This window comes from Neodiprion pinetum, chromosome 7, assembly GCF_021155775.2.
Source record: "Neodiprion pinetum isolate iyNeoPine1 chromosome 7, iyNeoPine1.2, whole genome shotgun sequence".
Taxonomy (NCBI): Eukaryota; Metazoa; Arthropoda; class Insecta; order Hymenoptera; family Diprionidae; genus Neodiprion; species Neodiprion pinetum.
This window is the reverse complement of record NC_060238.1, coordinates 14,366,102-14,377,692: the sequence shown is the minus strand read 5'-3', so window position 1 is coordinate 14,377,692 and position 11,591 is coordinate 14,366,102. Positions and strand designations below refer to the sequence as shown.

At 38.4% G+C, this 11,591-nt stretch overlaps 1 protein-coding gene across 1 annotated transcript; it reads right to left on the bottom strand.

The window, feature by feature from the left end:
* Nucleotides 1-3,065: 3,065 nt before the first annotated feature.
* Nucleotides 3,066-3,875, bottom strand: LOC138191299 (uncharacterized). Its single transcript, XM_069137942.1, has one exon. It carries the CDS (start codon nt 3,873-3,875, stop codon nt 3,066-3,068), a length of 810 nt encoding a protein of 269 aa, XP_068994043.1.
* Between the last annotated feature and the right edge of the window lie 7,716 nt (nt 3,876-11,591).

Below are 11,591 nucleotides of genomic sequence, written 5' to 3'. Positions count from 1 at the left end.
GGTAAACACAACATCTACACACTACAGTTTCCTTACATCGTGCATGCAGAGAAGAAATTCTTACTTATAACTGGCATAAAGTTTGAAAAACAATGCTGGTCAATAATAATGCTTGAATTACAATGGTGCACAGAATGATTCCTTGGTAGAATGAATTGGCAGCAACGGTTGAGTAACAAACTTATCGCTATTGGTTCGATCAAAGCAAAATGATGGGATATTCAGCCACTATGATCTGCAGTGTATCCCGCTCTCCAATTTTGCCTCAACTGATGTTGAGAAGGTGGCGATGGCCTGATGAAATTTACTCTGGCACCTGATGTCTGACGGAACAACCAGGTTTGATGGTTTTAATGATTGTACCGCTCGAGAAACCAGGATTCTTGCCAACGAATCGTTTTGACCATAAGGTAAGGCATAATTTTCCTCGTGTTAATCAAAGTTTGAACTTCGAGCCTGCTGAAAAAAAAAATAATTTTATCATTGAATCAATGTTAAAATATTGTAATAGTCAAAGATCACGAAATTAGAAATTTACTCACATGCTTCCATGCCTGACAAGTTTAATCCCGCTTTGACGATGAATTATTTCATACCTGAAATTATTAGACGGTATTATTATCGTGCAGGAGCTTTTGATAGTTTTGGATACAACTACTTTCCAATAAAATGCACAATACATAAATCGTTAATGCGACACATTTTTAATTTTATGTAAATAAAGAATCTGTTCACAATAAACGTTGTTTTCACTTACCTACCTCTGTTTGTCCAGACTCCCACTTGTTAATGACATTTCACATTGAATTTCAGATTTTTTCTTTGAATAAATAACATCCAATTTCTGTATCGTTTGATACTTGCTTTTCCGTTGAATTCTTTATTGCGTCAGTTGAATATTTTCCGATATCGACCACGGTATTGCTGAACGATACTATTCTTCTGTGACAATTCACGCTACGTAAAAATAAACAGCAACATAACCTTAATCCACGGCTATACACGCAAGAGATTTACAGCTTTTGCTTCACTTCGTGTATGTTAGCGCCTTGCTCAGCAAACGAAAACATCGCCGCGGGACGATTTCAGTGACCAATGAGATTGAATTATTTGGCGCATGCGCATTGTAAGTATAGTTTCAAGAGATTGTCTCGGTATAATATCATCATGTTTCCAATGAGTTGATATGCTCGAATTTTGAAGTGAACTACCTACTTTTGATAGTAAGAGTACGGTGACAATGTGCTACTTCAAGGGAGTTTATCTGATGATCGAATTAACAGATAGATTTCGATGAAAAAATTCGAGTCAACTTAAAAGTATGTAAAAAGTCACCTGTTTAAATTTCAATCTCTCCGGATATCTTGTTCGCGAGCAATTAATGAATAAAAATTGTCTGAATTAACATGGCCTCTTATGGATAGTCTTGTTTTTTTCGCCTATAAACGTGAAATTTACAATCATTGACAGACAGTTTCGAACCAAACTTTTGTAATAGATAAAAAAATATGTAAAGAACATTTAGACTGCTTTCTAAAATCCATTGGATACTTACGAACTTCAGAATAAATTAATTTGTCTCGCGAAGTGCTAATTTTTTGGAGGTTAACCTCCATTTTACTATGGCCGCATATGAAGCCGGCAACGTTGCAACCGCGCGCTTTTTGAAATGACCACTGCGGTACTTTCCAAAGGACGCAATATGCAGTACACTTGTGTCAAATCAATGAATCGCAAATAACACCATTGTTGTTAAAAAAAAAGGATATACAAAATGATAACACATATAAAAATTAGATTGAAAACATATATTTTTGCAATTAAATTCTATCACAATATAATTTTCCATTTGAATAACAAAGCGTATAGAATCTTAAATCTAAAAAGTAGGAACTGAAATTTTGTTTCGGAATCTTTTTGGTTTTTCATCTTTGGAAAAAAATCAAAATTGCGAAATTTTGTTTTCCAAAAAATCGCAGATTTTTTTGGAAACGCTTCCGGATTTACTGACTTTAATATTGCCATTTTCATCCTCACCAAAAAGTTTCAACACGCCCTTTAATTTATTTTTTTGGTGCACTTGTAATATCAGATCGTAACTTATCCCCGCAGCGACGATTTTTTTGCGCGTTGCAAGTGATGTACAGGTTTTTAAACCATCAAGATTTTTTAAAGCTTTTGGCAACTCCTCGTCGAATTGTTGTTTTTTTATTGCGTTATCCCACGTTAGTGTATTTTCAAAGAATGTTTCATCAGAAATACCAAGTTTCATGATCACTTGCTCGAGCATCGCAACGTCATCGTTAGCGTTGTGAGCATTAGACGTTGATATTTCGAGATTTTCAGCGAGTTTTTCTAATTTATTCTCCCCTTTTCCGGTTAGCTTCGTGATTTTTTTGATAATGGGCAACGAATCCGAGAAGCCAAATATCACTGCTGCAAAGTGTTGAATCAGCAAACTTCTTTTTATAGCCTCTATGAGCCTCGGACGATCAAATGTGCAGTTATGTGCAACTAACACGCATTTCTTTTTTAATTATACCAAGAAATTGTAAAATTTTAACAATGCATCTTGGAGACCAATCGATACAACTTCTTTTCCATGATATTGCAGCTGCCCTGCGACTGTCCGTAATCCAGTTATATTGCTTGCTTTTTCATCAATTTTCTGGGTAGGCGTTACGTAAATTGAAAAATACGAACTTCCGTGTTTAGCAGCTATTTGCAAAATATCGGCTGTTTCAGAAAAACCACCAGTTTCTAAATCAAAAAACACCAATATACGCGATGAAGAATCATTCTCAATTTCATCAATCGAAGGCATATCAGCGTTCAATAATCCCATGTCTGATTGGTATGTTTGAGATCCTTCCGAGCGTTCCTTCTTGTATCGCAAATCTGTTTTTTTTGCTTTCAAAAATAAACGTCTTTTTTTGAACTCTTGGGAACATGATCTTAAATACCTTTTGCTCGCGTCCGAATCCACTTTCAGACCATACGTTTCCGTATATTTCGCGGGTGACAAAGATAATTTTTCCGTCATTTTATGTACATACTGTTCCCCGCTATTTTTTTTTATTGATCGCGCATGCTAGCCGAGCATCACTGGAAGCTGTTGTACCATAGAAGCGCATTTTTGGTGCTTTACTAGCAATCGTCGCGTTTAGGCTTTCGTTGACGTTACTCGAAACTCCTGCTGCGAATCTGTCCGCTCTAGACGCTACAACGTCGAAAATACAGCTTAACGCATCAAATAATTGTTCGCTCACAAATCCGTCCCCTATCGCGGAATGTCTGTACGATTCCGGGTTGGCATGATAGCCGCACCATGTTCCGCAATTGTCATGGTTATTGAAACAATGGGATGGAATGTTTCTTATTCCTTTGGCCATTTCGACAGGATCACCGATATTTTGAGCTACGCAATAATTAAAGCAGCGTTGGAGATATTTTATTGCACCAGCAGTGAGCTCTTTGTGATTTTTTTTTATTTTGTGGAGTTCATTTACTACCCCTTTGCTTGTGTGATTTTTATCAGAATGTTTGATAACTTCATGATGACTAGCCGCTCCTACTGATCCTATCGCGCTACTATCGTTATCTCCGATCATGATGCCTAATTGAACGTGACACGTGTCGAAAATCGAATTTTGGGTTGCTAGATGCGCAGCAGCTGCGGACTCGATTGCCTTAGCAGAACCTTCAAAATTCAGTCTGCAGTCATGATCGCTAGAGTCGTGTCCTCGATCACATTTTCGGCATTTTCTATTTTTAGAAATGTACGTAAGGACTTTCTTTGTAAAAAATCCGACGAGAGCCTCAGATCCCGTAAGACTGTCGTAGTTACGTCCAGTGCCTCTAGTTGTCCATCCCATATCGAACGAAGCCGCAATACGTACTATATTATTTGGTTGAATGTCCGTAAAGTTTCTTGGATTTTTTTCGCATTAAGTTGGAAATAGGAAATTCGTAGTGAGATGGGACGGCCTGTACAAAAATCCTTTCAAATTTATTCACGAGTTTTATTTGCATCAAAATATTAATTCATTCCATTTCCATTATATTTTTTATTTCCATTTCAAATGACGATGATAGTTATTATCATTTAATTACAAAAACTTATATTTTAATTTAATTTTTATTTCAATTATTTAGTTTGATAATAATAAAATAATTAAATTTATGAATGTAGAAGAATTCCGAATTTAAAAAGTCTGAGAAATTTAATTTCCCCAAAAAAAAAATTTTTGAGAAATTATGAAAATGATTACAAAATGTTTATAATTACAATTTTTCGTGGTATATACCTAATAACTATTATTACATTGATATAAACAATGTCAAATGTACAATTTTGTTTTTCTATAAATATTGATTCAAGAATTCTAACGACGTAGTTTATCATACGAAGTTAATGCACGCATGAAACTTGACTGTTCATTTTCTAATTGAACCCGACACTAAATTCAAACTTGTCGAGTGCTTCCACAAAATTCCCCATAATGCTCTATTTCATAAAAATTTTCAGACTTTACAAAATCTTTTATCCTGACATTTTCTCAAATATTTTTGAAAGCTTGGCAAACCCGAAGCACACTGACATTGGAAACTTACAAAAGATTTTTTAATTTGTCGACATTCTGAATGGTCAGTTCTCGCTCCATGAGAGTTGCTGCGATGCAGCCTTCTCGAGCCATTTCTTCTGCCGCAGTGCCTACTTCTATTTCATGCGTCTTATAACAATTCACATGAAGTGGAGGAATATTCAATGAAGCCAGTATTTTGTTGATATGCGTGTTGTCCATACCACCATTCAGAGCTCCTAGAATAAATAATTGAATTTTCTTACTGACGACGATTGATATCGTGATATGTGTTACTTTTTTTGAAGACCATATATCATCTTACCCATTGCTGCTCTTGTATTGACATCGTAATGTTTACTCGTTTTGGCTCGTGTATTCTGTTTTTCAACTTCGTGTGTTTTATCAGTGGCAAATCTGATTTTTCTTCGGCAATTTTCACATTGAACCGTGAATATCGACGCTAATCCGATTCGCGTTTCATCGACTATGTTGCTCAGAGGAACCACTGCATCACATTTGTGACATTTGCAGAAAAGATGTTTAGACACAGTTTTCAAGTGCATAACACGTCGGCCTTCGAGGTTATCCGATTCAGTTGCGCTTTCTTTGAGGTTAACTTTTTCTTTTCTGCATCCGTAAACGCTCCTCAAATTTTTTCCCACTTTTACAAGTCGCAATCGTGAATTGTACACTTTTTCAGTGACCCGTTTTCCTTTCCAGAAAAACGCTTTCTTCTTCGAATTTTCTTCCATTGTTTAAGAGATTAACGTGCAAAGCATGGAAGCAAGAGAAAAATACTAACACATGGCTGCGGCTGCGGTACGCCGTCGGGCGTCGCCGCCGTCGGGCGTCGCGCCTGGTTGCAGCGTTGCCAAACTTATCGAAGGGACTACGCTAGTTGTAATAATTTTTCTTTTGACTAACTCGGTACTAGATGAACTTCCTTAACGGTGTTCCTGGAGATTGGATAGAGCTTTGTGAGATTTCTAAGTAATTCATGGATAGTGAGCCTATAGGTTTCTTCCGGACTATATATTTTTGGCAATTGTTGAATGACCACCGCAAGGTTCAACCGGTGTTACTGTCAAATAGTGTACATCAGATAAAAGATCATATTATCCGAGTTCTTCGACGATTACCCTTGGTTGTATGTCGGAATTGTTAGGTATTCACTTGCGGTCCTTGAATAGACCCAGCGATTGAGACCTGCTGAAGCCGGTTTGATATATTAACTGACGGAACATGAATTACAGATTTTGTGAAAACGGTAAAATTTTGTCTGCCACGTAATTTGTCGTTGATGTTGGTTGCATATTTCAGACTCTGACATCAAATAAGAAAATCGAACAGCACAATTCTGACTGATTTCTACAGACAGATGTTTAATAAAGTTACAAATGTTCGCTGTGAATCACATTATTACAAGATAATTTCTCCAATTTTTCGCATTATTTTTGTAATTTTTATAAATTACAAGTTGTTGATAAAGTTTTCAGTCCTGGAATAAAATGTCCCAAACATTCCTTCGACGTACTCAAGAATTGGCCAGGAACCGGTAATCGATGTAATATGACAGATGTATGAAATCGTATAAAAGTGTATATGATTGTATGAAAGTGTATATGACTGTATGAGACTGTATAATGGCGTATAACTCACATATATATTAGACGTTTCAGGAACCGGACCTGAAAATGCGCACTACATGCAGTTTGTACTTTTATATACTTTTCAAGGTCCGTGAATGTACCATTAACCGTACGTCGGTTGTTTTGAAACTCGACCTGAAAGTATACCTTACGTATAAAAATTTTCCAGGACCGTCCTGTAAAGCTCCAGAAGTCCTGGAAAAAAACCTTTGAACAACAAAAAATGTCCTGGTAAAGACCGTCTTACATATATATATATCATATATATATATATATACATGTAAGACATTTCCTTTATCTTCGTAGTTAGGGCGACTTTGTTGCCGATAAGTTACTGTGGTTGATGCTGGTAATAATTGAAATATATTTACACTATTCACACGTATTCAAGCGATTCAATAATTACAATAGAGGATTGTGCCCAGGCTTATCTTTTTTTTTTTTTTTTTTTTTTTTTTCTAGTGGCGAAGGGGAAATCTTCAAAAGACATCCGGTTGTTCTAGTGGATGTCATCGGATAGTGCCGGATTTTTACCGGCTAAAACCCCTCCGCCGCTCATCACCCAGGACGAGGCGGAACCGCTTTCGCATTACTTCACCTCGTCCCTGTGGCCGGCCTGCTTTCATGGCCTCTCTCTCCATTCCGTGGCCTGACCCCCTGCCGACGTGGAACTTGGCGGCCATCGACCTCCCCGGTAACGCTCCTCATTCTATCCCTTCGGTCCCTCCATGCCAGGCAGCGGAACCAGGTGTGGTCCGCGTCATCCTTGGGGCCATCGCAGTGGTGGCACCTTGCTGTCGCCTCCTTACCTATACCCTTACCTATATATATATATATATATATGTGTGTGTGTGTGTTGTAACGCTAAGCCTTTTCGGGCCCCTCGTCGAGCGCCGATTTGTAACGCTAAATTCTGTTACGTTCGGATGAGGACTTACCGTTGACACTTTGGCGCGATTCTCTACTTATCCGCAATATTAAACTATAACAAAATAATTACGTTGGGCGCCAGACGCGTTAGCGTCGATTTTGAAACAATAATGTAAATCAATAAAATTAACACAAAACCGTACAAAAGAGATAACTAGAGAACCCGTTGTATGGCTGGCTAGGCACAGGTACGATCGCGTACATCCCGGTAGAGTGGCGGAATTCAAGGCAGCTAACAGTAATTCCAGAATTAAAGAAAATAACAAAATAAAGAATAAACTCCAGGCAAAAGGGAAGATGAACAGGTTAATCGATCATATATTGTCGAGAAGGTTACATGAGTGAGACAGGCAAATAAGATGGTATCGACAGCGGTAGTTAATAAAATAAATAATCGTTGTTCACAAAAATATCGGTAGAATAGCAGTAAACGGTAGCTTTAACACGACAGACGGTAGCTAACAGAGAAAAATAGACGTAGGTCGAGAGATGCGATATAATGCAAGATTTGACTTAAAACTACACGTCACTGGGCGACGTGATCTTACCCAAGTTGCAAATGACGCTACGAAAATTATTATTCTGTCAATTAGAACGAGAGGACTTTACTGCGATCGGTATAAAACAACGTATCGATAGTTCGGTAGATGATACGACAAATTTACCATAAATTATATCCAGTATGAGAAATTGACATTCAGTAACAATTTACCAAGTCGGCAAAAGATCGACTGGATAGCCTTCGATAGAATTATTCAGAAACGGTAGATTCGACAATTTAGAATTATTACGTACTGGAGGAATTAAATAATGAATTCCTAAATATGACTTTTGAGAGAATACCAAAATACAAAGTTATGAGAGTGAGAGAATTTCGGAGAGTTTACAAAATAGAGAAATATACTAAAATACACCGCAATACAAAAGAATAATTCACAGAACTTAATCTAACAAAATACGGAAAAATAAATAACAGGCAGAAATAGTATAAAATTGTCAATAGTAATAAAGAAAAATGCGGTAATATCGAAGGGTGATTCTACGCTCGCTTGTACTCCATGTAACTCGATATACGATACAATAGGCACCAAAAATAAATAAAAATATAATAAGCGATAACAGAAATAAAATACAAGGCACACTACTAGTACAAGAAGAGTATGGAATAAAATATGAAGCCAATAGGGCTCGAAATACGATAGAAAATACGGAAGCAAGATAATAGAGATTCACAAATAATCAGAAAAGTTATAAATACAAGAAATAATTATTTGGCAGTTACGAGGTCGCTCAGATACGAAAATAATAAATTACTGAAATCATGCAGTCACACGGCGGCTTACTGCAACTCTAGGCCGTGGACCATGATTCACACAAAATTGGCATCACACGATGCAACCAAGAAACAATAAATATAATGTTAATGACCGAAATCATGCAGCCACACGGCGGCTTACTGCAACTTTAAGCCGTGGACCATGATTCACGCAAAGTCGATAAATACCAGAAGAAAGAACAGAAATTATGAGCAACTTCGTATTGGTACAATTCAAAGGCAGAAGCCTTACCTTGACGGTTGATCTCAGGCACACAAACTGATTCTAATTTAAATTATACTGTACAATAGCAAAACGGGGAAGGAAAGGAAAAAGAAGGAAATAGTTTAGAAGGATAAAGGTACTCGGTAGAATAGACGGTAGAACGATAGCGGTAGAATAGACGGTAGGACGGTAGCGGTAGAATGAAAAGGTGTCGGCAGCTTAAATCGGTAGAAAGGTCGGGAGAGTAATTGGAAAATCGAAGCTGTTCCTCAACAGGTCGAGCGTAGAATAGCAGGTCGTAGTTCAGCTCGCCGATCTCGCGGTTGTCGTGAGGTGATTCTTCTTCTTTGATTGGTCGGTTGACCCCCACCGCAAATAGGCCATCCCCCTGTGGCGAATATCGGTTACTGCGTGGTCATACGTTTTCCAAAAATTACCGCTAGATGCGGTGTAATGTGCTGCTCGCGATTTCGTCGTTGACACCAACTCGTACGATGTGTAGCTGCTTCGGTTACAGTCCAGGCTGCCTATCATCGGGGACTTCTTTGGCAGAGGCATACATAGGGTGCCTCTCGGCCAAAGTTCCCGGGTGGAGAGTGACGCCTCATTGTTCACCTCCACCGGCTTTTGTACAGGCAGTAGCTAGCTGCCTGTACCTGAGGTCGTGCAGTCAGACGGTTGGCCAAACCGTGGACCACGACCCACACAATTGGTCCCTGCCGATAGGGAGGCAGCGTCGATCCTCGGAACGATGGCTTTATCACCCTGAACGTAGTGGTTTGGGGTCGGTCCGGCACCAGGCCGGTAAGTCGGAGGACGGCAGGCTACGGTCTGCCCTTCACGCCATCCTTACGGCATCCGATAGAGTTGGCGGCTGGTTCCTCTTCGAGGAACGGTGCCCTCGGCCGCCGGGAGGATTTTTATCTCCCTGTTCACCGGCAGTCGAGGCGATACGGAAGGTTCGGGTGGATGCTACCCCAGGTGTATATAAAGGTGCACCAAGGTAGCCAGTATAGTCTGATGAGACCGTCGGTAGGCGAAGTCGTCGAGAGCTGCAAACGGTAGATAGTGGTCCCTTGTTGATCGGGATCGTTGTCGTCCAAGTACCTTGTTAGCTTGCGCCGAAGCGCGAAATAAAGAATTTACAAAAAAGAATTAGTTAAAAAGTAGTTATTGCCTATTTTGTATCGGTTCGTTTGGAGTACCCTGCTGAGGACGCGTAAACTAAAAATAATAGCGGTTGTGTGCCCTTGTGACGGGCGATTCTGAAACGCCACGTTACAGTGCATACATGTAAATACATACTCACACCACCGTAATAAAGTTTTTTTTTAATTTCATTTTATCTTAAAATTCACAGATATTATATACCTCAAGTTATTAATAGCAACATTTCCTAAGTATATGACTAAGATCCAAAAGAAAAAAAATATTATAAATATTAAAAATCTAATTACAGATTCGAATTGCTGAGAAAAAAATACCATAATTCTAAAAAAAACATGTTATATGATAATCATTAACGGAGTTATTGAGTTATTAATTAAGAGGTGAGAACCGCGGGGCGCGCGAAGCTTCGAGTCCCCCACCACGCCGCCCGGCTTCATTCCTCCGACTAACGCCGCTCGACGAACGTTGAGCAATTCTTTTTCACTAGTTACAACGCACTTAGAGCTCTGAAAAAAATCACGGTGATACTGTTGAGGAGTGTCCTCCCATTTGATTTACGTAGTCAAGCCCAGCGAGGGCGAGAGAGTGAGACGGCCATGCTGCGAGCGCGTAACCTAGTCAAAAGTCAGTCGTGTGAAAACACCCGTTACGAAAAGCCAAAAGCATTCTACGCTCCAAAGCAATACAGCCAAGAATTTTTTTCTTGTAATAAGTCGAATAAAGAAAACGTTTGTTAAACATTCCTCTACAAGAAAACTGTTTTGCGTACCTTATTCCGACCCACTAAGCCTTGAGGTGTTGAGAGATAGGTGACATTTTTTTTCCCCTCAATATTGGTTACAACAACAATAAACAAAATAACACTCAAACACCGTTATCTCCGGTTCTAATCACGATATTTATCTCTTTTTTTTTAATTACTTGTAAAATGAAGAGCAAGTACAATCCATCATAATATTTACAATAATATGAATATTCTCGGAGATATCTCTTTTTGTTTAAAAGCAACAAATTTCAAGTCACCCAAAAATTGTGATTTTCGAGTACAAAAAAATTTTTTTTTTCATTTATGAAAAGTACTAGTAACGAACTGACTTCATGATTTTTTGGCGACCCGTGGGCCAATCACGTAAGAGAGGGCAGATGATATACGGATTTTGGCTTGTCGCGGATTGTTGCTCAACTATATAACACAGCCAAAAAAACCTTGCACGATAATTTTGAAGACACTTCGTATTACCTGTACCATGAGTTTCAAAACCAAACGTTGTTTATTCGTCAATTCATAACAAGAAATGTAAATTTTTTTTTCCACGGCATTTTGCATTTTGCAACTACACAAATAGAAGAAATTGATCTCACGATAGCTTGTTTTATCGAGAATGATGAGGCGAACAACTTTTGTTTGAACAGTTTTCGTGTATGACCCATAACAAAGACGTTATTTAACAAAATGTGGGGTCTCAAAAGTTTAAACAATCGTTACGGTCAAACCCGGACCTAACTTTTTGGGGCATAGGTAAAAATATGTTCGTCCATCTCTAATGAACCTATAAAAAAATTGGCTAACCTACGTTATTCCAGAATAGAACTTAATTTTATTCTCCTGGACTATAAGTCAAAAGAGAACATAAACGATGTAAAATGTCAAACGGGTTGTGCATATAAAACCAGTAATTCAAAGCTAATACAAGAACGAGGGACGGTAAGACAAC